At 32.7% G+C, this 19,785-nt stretch overlaps 1 protein-coding gene across 4 annotated transcripts in view; it reads left to right on the top strand.

Moving 5' to 3' along the window:
• Positions 1-19,785, top strand: part of LOC143067273 (uncharacterized) — an 80,175-nt gene that overhangs the window by 33,276 nt on the left and 27,114 nt on the right. For all 4 annotated transcript variants that reach the window (XM_076240399.1, XM_076240401.1, XM_076240400.1 and 1 more), the window contains 9 exons: positions 5,327-5,442; positions 5,922-6,003; positions 8,422-8,589; positions 9,003-9,089; positions 14,403-14,497; positions 15,648-15,755; positions 16,046-16,106; positions 17,417-17,521; positions 17,827-17,891. In XM_076240399.1, coding sequence (XP_076096514.1) covers positions 5,327-5,442; positions 5,922-6,003; positions 8,422-8,589; positions 9,003-9,089; positions 14,403-14,497; positions 15,648-15,755; positions 16,046-16,106; positions 17,417-17,521; positions 17,827-17,891 — 887 coding nt within the window. The remainder of the gene's footprint in view (positions 1-5,326; positions 5,443-5,921; positions 6,004-8,421; positions 8,590-9,002; positions 9,090-14,402; positions 14,498-15,647; positions 15,756-16,045; positions 16,107-17,416; positions 17,522-17,826; positions 17,892-19,785) is intronic.

Consider the following 19,785-nt stretch of genomic DNA (forward strand, 5'->3'; position numbering starts at 1 on the left):
CCAAAACCCGGAATTACCATTATCCGCTTCCGGAATCGGATCCGATATTGTAAACTTTTGTCTTCACGGCAGCCATTGTTATTGTGTTTACAATGTTGTTTTTGTCAATCAGATACAATTTTACTCGAATTTACACATAATTTGTCGGCGATTTTCTGTAAAGCTAGCGGTTGAACAAAATGAACATCGCTGTCATGAATAATAATGATGAAAATAAGTTTTTAGATCGTTTATTTGGAGAGTTTAGTGAAAATGTTTGCAAAGTTATTTCTTATTTTCTTTCAAGTGGAAGGTGACTCCGTCGGGCGTAACTAAAAACCAAGTCGAAATTCCGCTTGCAAAAGTGGAAGGTCGCGGACCTCGGACCACCACTAATTTGCATCACTGTCTCCAAATTGAAAAGATACGAAAATTTTGTCTTCTAATTTGAAATTGCCGCCAACAGCATGCAGAGTTGAACTTTTATAATAGACTTCTTACGTAGTTGTACTACGTATTGATGACAAACAATATTCCCACGACTTTTGCCATTTGGGAAATCTAAACTACTTGTTTTAAGAGATTTTCGGCGATTAAATATTTCATACAACTGTTCTTTGACATCTTAGCTAAAAGCACAGGTCATAATAATCTAAACAAGGATTCCTAATGAGCACTACTTCCTATGTGTAACTTCAAAACTTTTGGGGGATTCGACGATCATTTAAGGTTTTTCTGGTTATATTTTTTGTTATCCAGAATAAAAAGTATTAAACAAGTGTTCAATAAGTTATATATAACATAGTAGCCGGCTAGATAATAACAATGGCAAGTATTTCAGCATTTATTGGGTAGAAAAAAAATCTAGGGTGCTCGCATAATGCAGCTTAACTGCATAAAAATAAGAAACTGTCAAATAAAGAAAAATTAAAAAGGTTAAACAATGTTACACGAGTTGTTAAATGATATATTATCTTACCTCCTAGCTATGAGTTTTATGAATATTATTGGTTGAACATGAACACGTTGAAACCATATACACGGCCCAAACTCGGCTAACTGAGAGATTGGTCGGTTAATCTGTATTGAGTATGCGGCTATATCGGCGGCTGGTCTGTTAATCAGGTGTTATCGACAAATCATTGAAAGTTCAGCATGTTTCATTGTATAACTTTCTAAATATATTTTCATCATAGAAAGTATTCATGTCTAACAAAACAATTAAATGTACTGAATTCAGTGGTGTAATTATTATTTTTCTTGCTTCGATGTACGATCTATAAAATGAAAAGGCGGGTTACTCATCAATAAATGTATACACATTTTACACACATAAAATGTACTCAAAATAACACATTGGTTACTTGCATTCAATATTTTGAACATCGAAAAAAGAAAGGCATCATGTTTGTTAACCATATTGATATCATTGTGTGAGAAATCTACACGAAAATCTGTATTTTGGTGACATGAATCAATCTTTATTTAAACCCTGGTCTGTTAATGGGTCGGATGTATAAAACCCGGTCTGTTAATTGGTCTGTTAAGAGTTATGAATGGCTATAAAAGTATAATGTTATTGCTATATGGGGTGTTATCGGATCAAATGACGAGCGGCTAAAATATACGAAAACAACGCATGAGCAATGAAACATAACATATACGGAAACAACACATGAAATAGAAAATTGATAAAAATGGTTTCAAAAAGTGTAATATTAAAGTAATATTAATTTCATTCAAGAATGATCGCATGTATCATGTTGATTCTGTTTAATTGTCATGAATGACACAAATTTGTCATCTACATTGGTAACCAGTATATAAATCAGAGATACACTTCGTAATGTAACTAAACATCAGTAAGTAAAATATATTGGGATGACAAAATATGAAAAATAAAGAAAGAATAATGAGTAAGATAAATAAAATGTAGAAAAAAATGACAACAATTTAAAGAATACAGAAATAAACAATGCCCCAATCCGGACCATCATGGTATACACGAGAATCTGGATGGAAACGCAGAATATAGAATAATATATAAGGACAGGTGAGAGTGATACATTGCTAAAAACGAGAGAAAAATAATACTTGTTTAAAAATACACACAAGAAACACCGATGGCTGTTGAAACAGTAACGGATTGCGATGTACTTATATTGGTGACAAATTCTAGAAGTTTACATGTGGACAACTATGGTGGCAGGTTAATGCCATTTTGCGTTTTAGCGCTTTAGCGTTTTCGCCTTACATATTCTATATGGCGAAAACGCGAAATTGCGAAGTCGAAAACGCGAAAACGCGAAACCGATTTCTCGTTTTCGACTTCGCGTTTTCGCGTTTTCGACTTCGCGATTTCGCGTTTTCGCCCTATAGAATATGAAAGGCGAAATCGCGAAAACGCGAAATGGACTTAACCGGCCACCATAGATAACTGTAGTTCTCCTCTGCACTTATATAGAAAGGAACTAAACGGAATAAAATGAATTGAAACTTAAAATAACCAAATGTAGCTGCATTCGCTCCTTTCCGTTTACTTCTTTAGAGTGATTTGTAAACAACATATGATTAAGTAATAGAAGTAAAGAACCAATTGGATGATGCTGACGAATTAGGGTTTAACGTCCAGTGACAAATATCATGTTCATATGTGAACGAGAACACGTTATATGTACCCTGTGTTGTATTAGAAAGACACTTTTAGTCGGAATTGAGAACGTGCTACTTCGAACAGACACAAAAATTAAGGCTGATTGAAAACGTCAATAAAAAATTCATGCATATTCCAGAGGCCATTTCATATCACGCTATATTGAAGTGACACACCCTTCAATAAAATGCAAAGAAAGTCAAAATAAATATGCTCTTTCTAGGATACTGTGGCACCGTATTGTCATTTTTGTTTACTCAGGAACGTCTCATTCTTAAATTTTTCAAGGGGAATATATAAAGGTAGCAAAATTATTGTCGTGGCTAAATACCTCTTAACTGACACATTCCAATTGTCCAACCCATTTTTCCCATAATTTTCACTTAAACGTGGTATTATTCACGTTATTTTACAATTATGAAATATTAACTAAATTAAATGTCAATTTAATTTTTTAGAACCACAGTACTATTTTTTGTCCTTTAAATGATATCTAAATTTGTTTGTTTCGCCTTTTATTAAAAATATTGCTATGCGTATAAACATAAATACAACATACTTGCCCGACGCCTTTTAGTTTTACTGAATACTGCGCAGACTAAGAAATGTTTTTACAAGTGCAAAATGTTCTATGATAGATATCTTTTTGTCAGACACTTTTCTTTTTTTGATCTGGTTCTTATAACATGCCAAGTATCTGTATATTTAATAGAGTTTAACATTAAATTAAGTGTTTTACTCTTAACAGACGTTTAACCAACACGATTAACAGACCAATCGCCCATATAGCCAAATACTCAATATAGATTAACCGACCACTCTCTCGGTTAGCCGAGTGTCGGCCGTGATCAGTGGGCATGTTTTATTTTAATACATGGTTAATAGTTGTGCTACGTCCCTTTATTAAAATAATACACTTTTAGTAATAGAGTTACTTTCCTTTAGAAAAACGGGATTGTTCTCAAAGTAACATTTCTTGTTAACATTATGATATTGTCATGCTTTTTTCAAAAATAAATTCGAACTGTAAAGAATTTAATCGAAAGTGCAGTTTACTGTTATTTTAAAGTTATGATATCAAATTTTCCCATATTAGATAATCGGTAAGATAAAAATGATTATATAGACACAAAGAAATATCAATTTTTTGCTTAAAATTTTGTAAAGGTGTGTAATGGTTTTATTCAGTTAAGGTGTCATTTAGTGTAAACTTTTCTAAAAAATAAAATTAAATAGGCGTCATTTAAAGAAAAAAGGTAATGATTATCAATCATATTTATGTTAAAAAGGGATAAACAAGCGTTAATCGAATATTTCCATGCTTTGAATTCTATACAAGAAACTACACATCAATCCCAAACATTCAAACACGCGACTCCACGCTTAAAGTTAGTGGCGGGGTTTCTTGTTGTTGTTGTTGTATCCCTATTTGTTCATGCATCTTTGTCAATATAATGGAATTTGATGCGATTGTCGTACAAGTGAGAGGCTAAGCGTAAGTAACCAATACATGTGGTTTTTAAATTTGATAGATGATTTTTGTACATTTTTTGGATAAATGTTTGTTTTGAGATTGTCAAACAGGGATGACTGCTGTACCCATACTTTGAACTCTATTTTGACTATGTTACCTATTGTGTCTGTTTAGTTCACGCATCGTTGTAAATGTAATAGAATTTGATGCGACTGTCATACAAGCGCTATAAAACCAGGTTCAATCCACCATTTTCTACATTTGAAAATGCATGTACCAAGTCAGAAATATGATAGTTGTTGTCTATTCGTTTGATGTGTTTTATCATTTGATTTTGCCATTTGATTATGGACTTTCCGTTTTGAATTTTCCTCGGAGTTCAGTATTTTGCGATTTTACTTTTCATACCTTCATTTTTCTTATGGTGATTACTTAATAATTAAAAGTGAGGACTGATTGAAAAGTAAGCTTTAAGACAAGCGGGATGACTTTATATGTTTTTATTTTGTACTTAGAACACTCATATATAAGCATTCCAGAAGTTTATTCACATATCCAAATTTATAATGCTTTTCATGAAATTGAAGTTGCAATCATATACCGGTGGCCGTTATGTAAGTTAATAGACACAGATGTTATTTTTTCCAAAATACATTTGATCACAACCAAGTATGCAACTAATTAACATATAATATATTACCATGCGCAATACACCAAATGCATTTACTGAATAGCCTCTTCACTCATCTTCATTTTGAGTTGAATTGGATGTATATTAAAAAACGTATTCAGTCTTCAAATTAGTAACTGTGGAGTTCGGTATTTTTGTGATTTTTATCTCTTATAAACGAAAATATATATTTCGTGCGTCCAACGAGATTTTCTTAATACTTTAACCAGCAACGCTGATACCCACATATAAGCTCCACATAAGAAATGCATGAGAGGTCAACTTTGACTGAAGAAGTAATAACCTTCAACTAAGTTAGTTTCTGAATAATTTCTTGATTTAGCAATGGTAATTGTAGAAATCACTAGCTGAAGTGTCGACCCAGTTTTAGAAAAACAAAAATAACCCTCGACACATTTCGTGAGTCCGTAGCACAAACTTAAAAAAAACTTTAATCAGGAGCGTAAAACCCACATATTCGAAAAGCCAATGAGAAGTACAAACCTAAATAATACCAATATAATATATATATACCCTAATGTTATTTTAGTTCCGTGTTATAAAGAGATTTGAAGACATCATAACATCAGAGGCAGAAGCTTTCCCACTGTACCTGCCGTTCAATCAAACCTTAGACAATGCTACGTCAATACCAGACGATAAGAAGTAAGAGTACAATAAGTCAACGTGTCAAAGTTTATCAATGACGCTTCGGTGGTAGATCTTTACAGAATGTTTTTTTGGTATAAATAAGGGTACTAAAACGGTAATGGCTTTTGGAAAATTATAGAAATTGATAAAATAATTCCATTCATAAGTCAAGTACATAGTCACAAAGTCATGCGCACACAGAAAGTGCAAACGCCATAAAATTCATAACTTGCAATAATCGAGGAAATAGTATAAGGTTTAACGTTTTTTTACAATTAATATTTCAAATGATGGAATGTAAACGCACCGTTATAATACAACATGATATTCATTGACATTTACAAAATAGCAGCGTCTGTTTTCCACAGAACACCACTTTTACTTTAGATCTAGATGGAACGAATTCTTCAAAACTTTTTGGTCAAACATTAGAATAGGAGACTAAAACAAGATATGAACTTAATGATTATTGAAACATGTTTTCTTATTTTCAGAGCAGAACTACGTCGCCGGGCAAAAGAAGTAATACAGAAATATTTAACTTCATTAACAGAGATGAAAGATTACATACAAAATGCAAGTACACAATATAACATACACTTGGTTTTTTTTTATAATTTAAAGATTATTTCATTCGTGTTGCATCAATCATCTCGTCACAGAATGCTTGGAACAACGATGGTAAATTTGGGTTCGATTTTTGATTGAGTTAAACTGAAGACGAATATGTGATAAAAAAGTGAAACGAACCTTTAATCATTTTAATGTGTTAAAAAAAATAAAAGAATGACAATATTTTAACAGCTAATATCTTGCAAATCAATTAAATTGACCTTAATACGGTACATGTATAAAATTGAAAATGGAAATGCGGAATGTGTCAAAGAGACAACAACCCGACCAAATAAAAAACAACAGCAGAGGGTCACCAACAGGTCTTCAATGTAGCGAGAAATTCCCGCACCCGGAGGCGTCCTTCAGCTGGCCCCTAAACAAATATATACTAGTCCAGTGATAATGAACGCCATACTAATTTCCAAATTGTACACAAGAATCTAAAATTAAAATAATACAAGACTAACAAAGGCCAGAGGCTCCTGACTTGGGACAGGCGCAAAAATGCGGCGGGGTTAAACATGTTTGTGAGATCTCAACCCTTCCCCTATACCTCTAACCAATGTAGAAAAGTAAACGCATAACAATACGCACATTAAAATTCAGTTCAAGAGAAGTCCGAGTCTGATGTCAGAAGATGTAACCAAAGAAAATAAACAAAATGACAATAATACATAAATAACAACAGACTACTAGCAGTTAACTGACATGCCAGCTCCAGACTTCAATTAAACTGACTGAAAGATTATGATTTCATCATATGAACATCAGGCACAATCCTTTCCGTTAGGGGTTTAGTATCATACCATCATAACATATATGAGAAGAACATAACCCGTTTCATGCCAACAACTGTTTTTAGAATAAATGTGTTTAGTTTCGATGCAAAGACCTTATCAGTGACTCAATATTAACGCCAAAATATGCAATCTTTAATGACTTGACAACAGTATCGTAATTATATCCCTTCTTAAGAAGTCTATTCAAAGGTTTTGTAAGTTTCTGAGGTGAATACTGACACCTTTGTGCTTTATGAAGAATATTTCCATAAAAAATTGGATGTGAAATACCTGAACGTATAAGAAGTCTGCATGTTGAGCTATATTTACGAATGATGTCTTTATACCGATGATAAAATTTAGTAAATGTTTTGACTAGTTTGTGATATCGAAAACCCTGGTGTAATAATTTTTCAGTAATACATAAATTTCTCTCGTTAAAATCTAAAACATTGTTACATACACGAGCGAATCGTACAAGTTGAGATATATAAACACCTTAAGATGGTGACAAGGGAACGTCACCATCTAAAAACGGATAATTAACGATAGGAAATGAAAAATCATCCCTTTTATCATAAATTTTAGAATTCAGCTTTCCATTAGTGATATAGATATCAAGATCGAGAAAAGGGCAGTGGTCATTGTTAGTATTAGCTTTATTTAAAGTAAGTTCAACAGGATAAATTTCATTAATATACATACTGAAGTCGTCATTATTGAGAGCCAAAATATCATCCAAATATCTAAAAGTATTATTAAATTTGTTTATCAGATGTTGTTTCGATGGGTCTTTGCTTATTTTTGTCATAAATTGTAACTCATAACAATACAAAAACAGGTCCGCAATAAGTGGTGCACAGTTAGTCCCCATTGGAATTCCGATAATCTGACGATATACGGAATCCCCAAAGCGAACAAAAATGTTATCTAGTAAAAATTCAAGGGCATATATAGTATCAAAGCATGTCCAAACAATACAAAAACAGGTCCGCAATAAGTGGTGCACAGTTAGTCCCCATTGGAATTCCGATAATCTGACGATATACGGAATCCCCAAAGCGAACAAAAATGTTATCTATTCAAGGGCATATATAGTATCAAAGCATGTCCAATTAACATAGTTTTTTGTGGTTTATTGCTACTAAAAAATGACCTAAAAGAGTTTGAACATATATATTCACATTCTTATTTTTTGAATGCCCATTTAATTAGGTGTGTGAATATTTTCTTTTTTCTCGCTATAAAACAAGGTGCTTCAATCCATCATTTTCTACGTTTGAAAATGCATGTACTAAGTCAGAAATATGACAGTTGTTGTCTATTCGTTTGATGTGTTTTATTAATTGATTTTGCCATTTGATTAGAGACTTTCCGTTTTCAATTTTCCTCGTAGTTCAATATTTTTGTGATTTTACTTTATTCTTTTTGATGCCCCTGAAATTTTTTTTATCAATAAAATGATTAAAGAGAAAGAGCAAATATTCAGTATTGTTGTTTATATATTTTTCTTATGGTCAACCAAAGTGAGACCAGTCATTTTTTATGGAAGCCAGTATCAGTTTTTTAAATATTCGATTTTATTTAATTCTTTTTCTAGACTTACATGAAGCACCTAAGACAGACTTTTGGAGTTAACGTTTGGACACATGGTAACGAGTTTTATGAAGCTTGTCTTAAATGGCATTTATCACTTCCACTGAAACCAGAAGAAGTTCATCAAAAAGGCATTGATGAAGTCCACCGGATATCAACAGAAATTCAAAAGGTATAAACAAATTGTAGTAAACTGACTTACACACATGATAATTTTAATAAGAAATTATATCATGTTTGTTCTAAGGTAGCCTAAATGTGGGTCGTTGAAAATAGTTATTATATTGGTATTATTGAGGTTTGTACTTCTCATTGGCTTTTCCAATATGTGGGTTTTACGCTCCTGATTAAAGTATTTTTATTGTTTGTGTATGGCGAATTTTCAAAGGCCACACAGTTATTTTTTCAAAGTTCTATTAAATTTTTATTTAACACTGAGAAGGAAGTATTGGTTGACAAATAACTCTTATTTACGTAAGTATTGCTCTTCAATGACACTTTTATGAAATATTTAATTTGCACAAACCATTTCAAAACCGACGAATTTCATCATTTCTAAAACTTGATTTTATATCTTTTTAATAGATCTTTAGAAGACTTAACCTTACAGGAACAACCAAAGAAGTCTTCGACTTAATTAAACATGATCCAAAATTTTTACTGAACAGCACAGTAAGTACATACATAAATATCTACATGTAATCCGATGCAGATATAGATAACTGGTTTACAATTTGTTATCCGATACAGTCGACTGGTTTACTACATGTAATCCGATACAGTTGACTGGTTTACTAGATGTTACATCCCAGCTTCTTTGTTCTAGAAGGGGTGATCTGAGCCGGATCACCCCTACCAGATCACCCCAGTTTGAGTTCCTTTGTTATGCATGCTTTCCTTTGCTCTGTAACATTTTGGCGGAAATGTCAAATCCACTATAAAACTTATAATTAATTATACGGAAAAGTCTATCTATCAAAATTCACGTAGAAAAAATACAGTGTATATACTGGGATTCGAACTCAAGACCTTTAGCATATCAAGCCACGACACATACATGTACCACTACACCAGGACGACTGGATACGAAATAAGAGTAATTTGAAATACTTAAAGGAAGCAATATCTTTTTATAAGTGGGGCAAGTTGTCAGACCATTATTCAGTGGGGTTTTAACCTTTTTCGTTAACTATTGAGTTTTCAGACTAATTGTTCAATTTGATTTTACACTTTTTCAAAGTGGGGCAAGTCGGTAAACAAGAGTGGGACGATATTTTTTATAAAGTGGCGATATAGTGTGAGCCGATTGGCAAATGGGGCGAGTTGACATTATTTGATATCTACTCATCGTGTTTGGGGGTCAAAAAGGGTATACATCATATAGTAATATATAAAGTATATTGTTATGGTTGTGTGGCGTTCTAAACTAGATTTTATTAATTGTAAATGGTTTTTCGTCTAATCTAAAACAGCTGGGATGTAAAATAGTTATCCCAGTCGGACTTGGTGTGTCAGTGTTAGATCACCCTCTGGCCTCCGGCCATCGGGGTGATCTTACACTGACACACCGCGTCCTTGTGGGATAACTATTAATTATCCTATACAGTTGCCTTGTTTACTACATGGAATGCGATAGAGATGAGTAGTTTGTTACATCTATTCCGATATAAAAGTTGACCGGTTTACAATTTGTTGTCCGATACAGTCGACTGGTTTACTACATGTGATCCGATACAGTTGACTTGTTTATTATTTTTTATCCGATACAGTTGATTGGTTTACTACCTATAATTCGATACAGTTGACTGGTTTAATACATATCGAATACAGTTATCTGGCGTACAAAATTGTAAACCTAATATCTATGATGAGTGTACCTTCAACCAATGAGTCAAAGTTTCTCTTCGATGGTATCACCAGCGCAGTAGTTAGAACTTCTGTGCTATCATGCATTATCATTGATATGGTCATAATTATAAATTATCTGTTTTCAAGATTGGGTCCTCAATGCTCTTCAACTTCGTACCTTATTATGCCTTTTTAACTTGTTTGATTTGACCGTCACTAATGATGCTTTGGTAGACAAAGTGCGTGTCTGCCTAATAAATCTTTAAACCTGATATCTATGATGAGTTTATCTACAATCACTAGATAATGTCACTGCTGGTGCTGATATTCTCCGTGAGGGTACAACCATCCCAGTATTTGCTGTTTTTGGCAAGATTTCAACAGCATCACTGAAGAGACATGTATTGTCGAAATGCGCATCTGGTGCAAGAAAATTGGTACCATTAATTTTATTGTAAATTACTGTCATCTTAACTTACCACAGATCATCCGAAAAAGTCGACTCCTTTTGTACAGTATATCGGTACTACTAAAACACAGGCTTTCGAACTCATTTGAGTTTATTGTTATTTTGGAAATGAAAAAAATATAGTTATAGATGAGGCATTAGATGAGTTAATTTTCCCATAATCTGTGATTTTGCTATTAAATCTGAGCAGATCTTGTAGTATCTGATTTATTCATTTTCGTATTTTGAAACCTCCCCAGAATCCTTATTATATAACCTACGTTTCTTCGATTAAATGCATGAATAGATCACAGTTTAATTAATACGCCTCCTGGTGCGGGAATTTCTCGCTGCATTGATAAACAATTGGTGGCCTTCGTTTGTTGTCTGCTCTATGGTCGGGTTGTTGTCTCTTTGACATATTCTCCATTTCCATTCTCAGTTTTACTATGATGTAGGCGCTTTTAAAAAAACCCACCAGAGCTTCTCTCGATGAAAACGAACACATACAGAAAGTAGTTTAATTCCATCCTCTTTTTTTATACTCATCAACTGTAAAAAAATAAAGAATCTATGATTACATTTCCTTTTAAGTGTTCATTCGTTTGAACATTAAGTGGGCTTGATTCTATTTGGGAATAATAGTATTTCAGAATAATTGATAGATTCAACTATTTTTCTCTCAAAAATGTAAGATTAGTAACAGTTTTCCATTCACAAAATTAAATTACAAATGCACTTTGAATAAATTTCAATATCCGGTTGAAAATCCTACTTCTGACAAAAACCTAGCTGTTTACATTTTAAATCATATTTACGAGACAAATGTTACATGATCCTTTGACAAAAATCTGTTAAAAGGGGTTCTAAACGGTAACAAATAAGAACAGACAAACTAGAGGCTCGTAAGAGCCTGTGTCGCTCACCTTGGTCTATGTGAATATTAAACAAAAAACACAGATGGATTAATGACAAAATTGTGTCTTGGTGATGGTGATGTGTTTGTAGATCTTACGTTACTGAACATTCTTGCTTCTTACAATTAGCTCTATCTATAATGAACTTCGCCAATTAGTTACAGAGGAAAATATGTTGTTAAAATTTACAAAAAGTTACAAAATTTATGAAAATTGTTAAAAATTGACTGTAAAGGGCAATAACTCCTTAAGGGGTCAATTGACCATGTTAGTCCATACCTGTCAACTGACCCGGATTCTGCGGGTGTGACCCGAGATTTTCACAATTCTGAGGGATCACCCGGATCACCCGCCGGGTCATTGAAATAACCCGGGAATTCCGAAAATGACCCGATTTCACCCGTATTTCTTAGCCTTGAGATTGATTTTCATAAGTAATATTCCTTTGAAATACCGGCAAATTCGTAATGGTAATTCTTCCATGAACAGGTGTAAGCCAAAAAAGTGTCCCATGAAATTGTGTCCTCTAGAACATTATTTCACAGTTCAGCTGTGAAATTTTGTTCATGGGACAAAATATCACATTTGTAAACCATAAAATAGTGTCTCCCCTAGTGAAAAATTGTCCCTAGTACTTGCACATAATTTCATGGATGATTTATAAAATTATGTCTCAAAGGACAATATTTCATAGTGTAGCTATTTTTTTCTGTCCCTATACAAGGGAAATAATTTAGAAATCATTTAAATGTTTTAATCAATTAGTTAAATCATAATTGAAAATTAAATAAAGACTACACAGATGTGAACAAAAATGGAAAGTGAGGAATATAAACAGCTGTATAATTATGTGTCTGATGGTCAATACCCTCCAGAATTTGACAATAATGATAGGAGATCATTTAGAAGGAAGGCAAAGCTCTTTCAAATTAAAAACAATGAAATGTATTATGTACATGTTGACAAAAAAACACAAGAGCAAACATTAAAACTTGTAATACATAAGGACAAATTAAAACAAGTGTTGTATCTATGTCATAATGAAAGTGGATGTCATCTTGGGGTCAACAAGACCTGCAGTAAGATATCTGGGAAATATTACTTCCCGAGAATCACTGACAAATGTCAATTAAGTCTTATTATTTTTTGTTAAATAAATTTTTTGGTATTAGACAAGACTTTTATGCAATATGGACATGATTTCACTATGAAAAAATGTCCAACGAAGGTCACAATAGTATTTATTGTCAAGGGACACTTTTACATAGAGGTGGACAATATTTTATAATAAAATTATGTCCTGGACCAAATTTCATAGATCATATCCATGAAATTTGGTCCATGGGACATAATTTCATGGGGGACACTATTTAATCCTACACAGGCAGTTCATCTAGCTATGTAAACTGTCAAATTAAGTGACCAATTAAGTGCATGGCTTCACTTGACAGCTTTGGTGTCAAACACACTGTTAATTAACACCAATTACCTTAGCTGTAGGTCGTAAATAAATTGCACTACTGGTTTAGAAACATATTTGAAAAGTTCAAATTTTTAACTGGAGTTACTTCCCCTTATTTTTCACCATTCAAAATTATTCCTTATAGTTACGTTTTATGGGTGAAAAAGATTAAATCATAAAAATATAAAATTCAAATACATATTGAAAAATAACTTTTCATTATTTTTATACCTTTATACAATTTAAAAAAAAAAGTTGAAAATTATTTTTTTACATTTATACTTCCTTTAACTGTATTACTATATTTTATCATAGTATAATTTCCTTGTCAATTGAGAGAGGAATGTTCATACATGTAATACCTGTACATGGTATGTTTAAAGGCTACTTTTCCAGTAGTCTCATTTTAAAATTACATTTCAAAAATATTTAAGATGATGACAAAAAGTAAAGGACATAAGACTGTGATACACAAGTTTATAAAAATCTTTAAAAGTGTAATGAAATAATAATAAATAAGATTTAAAATGACTTAACCAAGTGAACATGCATTGATGTTTTGGTATCTTTGATATACATTATAAGAAAATGTACCATAAATACTGGAATTCAGCTCGAAAAAGTTCGTACGCGTTATGACCTGAGATTTGATTCTTCAATGCAGGTCATGACCTGCATTTTCATCGTCACAGGTTGACAGGTATGTGTTAGTCATGTTGACTTATTTGTAGATCTTACTTTGCTGAACAAACAAACATTATTGCTGTTTACAGTTTATATCTATTTATATTAATATTCAAGATAATAATCAAAAACGGCAAAATTTCCTTAAAAATTACCAATTCAGGGGCAGCAAACCAAACAACCGGTTGTCCGATTCATATAAAAATTTCAGCGCAGACAGTTCTTGACTTGATAAACAATTTAACCCCATGTCAGATTTACTCTAAATGCTTTGGTTTCAGAGTTATAAGCCAAAATCTACATTTTACCCCTATGTTCTATTTTAAGCCATGGCGGCCATCTTGGTTGGTTGGCCGGGTCACCGGACACATTTCTTAAACTGGATACCCCAATGATGATTGTGGCCAAGTTTGGTTAAATTTGGCACAGTAGTTTCAGAGGAGAAGATTTTTGTAAAAGTTAACGACGACGGACGACGGACGACAGACGACAGACGACGGACGACGGACGCCAAGTGACGAGAAAAGCTCACTTGGCCTTTTAGGCCAGGTGAGCTAAAAATGACACAAAAGGTACTTCTATTATTCATATATTATGTATTAATATTTAAATCCTTGTATTTGTAGGATGCAATATTAGAGGAATATAAAGATATAATATTTAAAAGAATACAGCCTAATCTTCCCAAACTATTCAAAAACCTTCCAAATCTGCCTCTAGAGTAAGTATATTTGCCTGGAATAAGAGTGAAAAAGAGGAGGGACTACACTAAATGGTAATCTTATCTCCAAAGGGTAATGAATTGCAGGTGTCATTTTGTTGAGGTTTGTTTTCATAATATTTTTATATACAATTTGCAACTAGATTGTTGGAAAAACAGGTCATTGATACAAATTTACCTACTTCCTAAATTGTTTTAATCAAATTCTAGAAACCACTTATCGAATTTCGTTCCTTTGGGAATTTACCTTCATTAAAAATACTCAAACCAAAAACATGTACAAGTCAAGTATGTTTGAATACGTAGATACGTGAAAAAACCCGCAGAATATCATAGTGTTAAAATTAATATGCACATTGCGGTTTATCAAAGTCTAAGGTATTAGGATCACAATTTTTGTTTCCTGGAATGCAAAAATCGGAAAGCTTTTATATAATTGTAAATCTTTGAAACAAAAATCGTTCAGATGCGCACAGCATTAGTGTGACATATATTTTTTTTTCAATTGTGTTTTCTATATTTGTCTTTGAACTTTGGACTTTGAGATTTAATTGGAAATGCCAAAACTTCCTATTATCCCCTTTTGAAGTTTTTCAAAAATAATCTAAGCAAAATTTAAAGTTTCCTCAAACAACGTTTTGTTACAAAGTCTATTTTCAAGATACGTCAGGTCATTTTTTTTTTAGAAACTGCTATGTGTAAAATAACCCTTATTGGTCAAAGTTGTTGGCATTTTTTGCCATTTGAGTGACACTACAATTGACGTTTCTGTTATAGAGTATAAAGCAATTTCCATGTTTTTCATTTGTAAATAAAATTAACATAATTTGAAAATAATTGAGAATTCATCATCGACTTTCACTACCCCTTTGGTATCTTTTAAGTATCAGATGATGGCACTTATTATATATTACCTTTTTGTTATGCCTTTATCACTTTATTCCAAAATTTCAATTTAAATATATTGCATAAAATCGGGTTCAGCATTTATTCTTAATATAATGTGATACCACTTATATCATACGTACGTGAAATGCTTTTTTGTGAAGTGGTATAAATACAATAAAGGGAACTGGGACATGTTTGTATTTCTTAATGGGACTGTAATTCCCTGTGTAAGTTATATAGTCTACCTTTTATCAAATTTCAGGGTAAGACCATCTCTGACAGATGGGCCTGGAGGTATGTATCAGCAAGTGTCACCTGATGGATCTCGTCCTGGAATATTTTATGCTAATTTGTTTCATCCGGATGAAAGGTAAACACAATTCATTATATTAAGTTAATTATTGCAACAGAAAATATACCCGTGATGGTAATAAACTTATATGCTTCTTTTTTGATTCTTTTGATAATTATAAGATAAATACTGTCCAAGGAACTGCCGGAAATAAACATCACATGCTAATAATTAGAAAAACATTTAGAGGTAGCCAAAGATGCATAATTTTATACACAGTGAACCACAGAGCAAAGCCTTGAGGCTAATCAAAATATTCATATTACATCAAGAAATTAAAATGTTTTTGATCAGTTTCAATATTTCAGTCCGACGTTTAACTTTGTTGATCTGGCTCTGCATGAAGCCCTTCCTGGACATCATTTACAGGTTTGTATTGCACTATGTAGATGTCGATACACACATATTTATAGTCTTTTATTCTGGGAATACCACTGTCACGTGTAATATAATTAAAGTCAATTTCATTATCGTCAGTTTATTGTCTCAATACTGTATGCCATAACCATTTAATGTAAATGTATTTGTGCAATAAATGTTGTCTTTTGTCTATAAAAATATAAAAGGTTTCTGCCGCAAAAACATAGAATAAATGAAAGCATGCAATGTCATGCGTTTCCTATAACAGTGACCTCCATAATAACTCCTTCACAAATCAAGAGGCAAAACTTCTGTATTAAAAACAATAAACCGATGTCTGTACAGACAGTCATGCTCTAAATCGCCCGAAACTTAGAAACTAAGAAAGTATTGACTTAATTTAGATTTATTAAAGGCAACTAATGACGTTGGACATTAAAATTGATACTAAAAAAGCAATGAAAGAAGATTGAAAGATACGAGAGGGACAGTCAGACTCATAGATCGAAAATAAACTGACAACGTCATGGCTAAAAATAAAAAGACAAACAGACAAATAATAGTACAGAAGACTAAAGACGAACCCTACCAAAAATTGGGGGTAATCTCAGGTGTTCCGGCAGGGTAGGCAGATCCTTCTCAATATGTGGCACTCGTCGTGTTGCTTATGTTATTACAAATCCGATAAATAGTCTAATTCGGTAGGTCACATTCGTGAAAAGGGAAGGGTGTTGTAGTAACGACATAAGGAACATATTCGATATCATCTGTGAAACGGTTATTCCATAACGGTTATACCAATGGCTAAATAGATATTTAAATAAGACATGTAAAATAACAGCAACAAAAGTACCCCGCAACAAATCCATCAAAGATTGTCTGTTCGGTTTTTGTTTAGCTACGGTGTCGTCTGTTATAATTTTAGATTGGGTCCTGGAATCTTCTATGTAAGATTTTTCTTCTTTTATAACTTGTCGAAAAGAAATTTTTTGACTATTTAATGCTGTGGTAGATATTACATTGACTCAAACAGTGAAGGGAATAAAGCTGGCGAGGAATTTAAGTCAGTCAGATTGAAACACTGCAACACAAAATGACCACAAAAACTCTTTCACGTGATATTTTCAGACGTAAATAAGGCACAACAAAATCTATTCTTTTGTAATTTTTATTGTGAAATAAACAATCATCGGATTCCATCAATCCCTTTTTTTGTAGTTGTGACATCTGACACAAATGTTCATAAGATATTCCCCTAAAACAAAAGCTAGTATTCTTATCGAAAAGATTATTTTTTATATTATATATGTTCCTTACAGCTAAGCTATCAAGGTGTTGCAAAAATTCCACTTTTCCGAACCACAGCCGTTGATTGGACTTACATGGTGCCGACAGCTTTTCCATCATATACTGCTTATGTTGAGGTCAGTAAAAATAGTTCTTATTTAATTAAGTATTGTGAATTGTAATGATATATTCATATTCTTTTATCTACTTCACTGTGTTTAGAGAATATATTTGTTCAAATATTCTAAAAAGAAATAAAAATATAAAGGTTTCAATAGTTATCAGATAAGAAATAAATGATTCAGAATCTAGTCATGAATTGTGTGTGCATGATTTTCTTCAAACATGGGCGATACATACTTATTCAAATATACATATATAAAACTGTATGTATTCTTATGAAAATTGCATTGCAAATATTGTTTTACTTTTTTTAACGTAGGGATGGGCATTATATGCTGAGTCACTAGGAGAGGAAATGGGTGTCTTCAAAAATGACTATGAAAGGTAAGATTCTCGTTATTTCTTAATACGAATGACGAATGTCTTGTAGTGGTTTGTATTTTATGCTTGTGTGCATTTCCATCTAGAAAAGTGAATTACTGAGACCTGTAGCAGACAGCATTAGTATATTGTATCAATATTTTTTTTCCGTAGCCACAAATTGATTTTATATGCCTTATTACATTATACTTTTAATGAGTTTGTTTTGTGTTGAAGTGGGACTAGACACACAAATCATGTTGCCAATGCAGTAACGATCGTTGGATTTGATGCTTTTTCTTTTTTCTTTAACAATTATAAAAATATTTTGACTCATCCCATAAAGATATTTAGTATCCTTGAACATTATCCACGTATTGTCGTAACTTCCGTGTGTATTTTTCAAATTTCTCAATTTGCATAAAAAACTGATAACTTTTCTCTGACTGTTTTTACACTAAATCCTTTGGATGTTGGATATGTACTGATTGACATGTGAGTCCTTATAGATACATAATTTTTTATAAGTTGTCATTGGTGTTAACCTAGCTATCAGTAACAGATCTGTACTTATGTTATTGTTGGGATTTATACATATCCAGCAACGTCAGGTAGATGTGTTTTGATATCCACAGGGTATAATGTTTTTGTCTGTCTGTCTGTCTGTTCCCGATATTAATCATTCAAAAGTTACTTACTTGCATTTCAAGCTTAACCCGATAATCCGTTCGTTTACTTTATAAAATTATCAACGATTTTATATAACCATCCAGTTTATGCATACTAGTAGCCCAAAATCCATTGGAAATAGACACAGTAGAAACAGCAAAAGAAGCAGTAACCTTACACAAAGTACAAACTCCACCAATTCAAATGTACTTAAATTACCGCCAAAAGGTAACCTACGTATTATGACGGTAAACTGCTACAGTATCATTGACAAAAAAGCCGAACTATCAGCTTCCATACATTACATCATATGTGGAACTGAATCCTGGCTTAAAGGAATTAAACAAGGTAAACCAATGAAGACAGATGCAATTAAATCAGCTGAAGTCTTCCCAGAGAACTTTAAAATCTACAGAAATGATAGAGGCACTCTTGGGGGCGAAGTATTCTTAGGAATACATGAAGATCTCATTTCAACTGAATTCATTGAACATGTCACAGGCTGTGAAATTGAATGGGCTAAAATCAAATTGAAAAACAGCAAAGATCTTTTCATCGCATCATATTACATTCCTCACAGAAACATGAAAGACATAACAAATCTTAAACTATCACTAGAAAAGTAACTACAGGAAAACCAAAACACATCATTATTGCTGGAGATTTCAACTGCCCAGATATCGACTGGATAAATATGGAGATAAAAACAGAAGCACCAGACAAAGAAGTACAACAAGCACGTATGAACCTATCTATTGAATACGGCCTTGTCCAAATACACGACAAACCAACAAGAGAGGGAAATCGGTTGGATCTGGTATTCACAAACAACCCGTCCCTTATTAAATCAACTGGCAATGCATTTCAGACCATGATATCGTCGTTACAGACTCATTGATAAAACCATACTATTGTAAACAACGCCCACAGAAACGATACATGTTTGGGAAAGCAAACTGGGATCAGATTAAAACGGACATAAATATGATAACAAAGGACATCTATAATCATATACACGATATGCCAATAGATAAAACCTGGCAAACATTCAAGAACGGAGTACAGGCAACAATTGACACCAATGAACCATCTAAAATGATAAAGAAAAAGCACTCTGTTCCATGGTTAAACAGAAAACTACGCAAAATGCTAAACAGGCAAGCAAGGTTGCACAAACATGCTAGAAAAACTGGAAGCTACAAAGAATATTAACAATACCAAAAAAACTGCAAACGCCAATTTAGAAAAG

This window comes from Mytilus galloprovincialis, chromosome 3 (assembly GCF_965363235.1).
Source record: "Mytilus galloprovincialis chromosome 3, xbMytGall1.hap1.1, whole genome shotgun sequence".
NCBI lineage: Eukaryota > Metazoa > Mollusca > Bivalvia > Mytilida > Mytilidae > Mytilus > Mytilus galloprovincialis.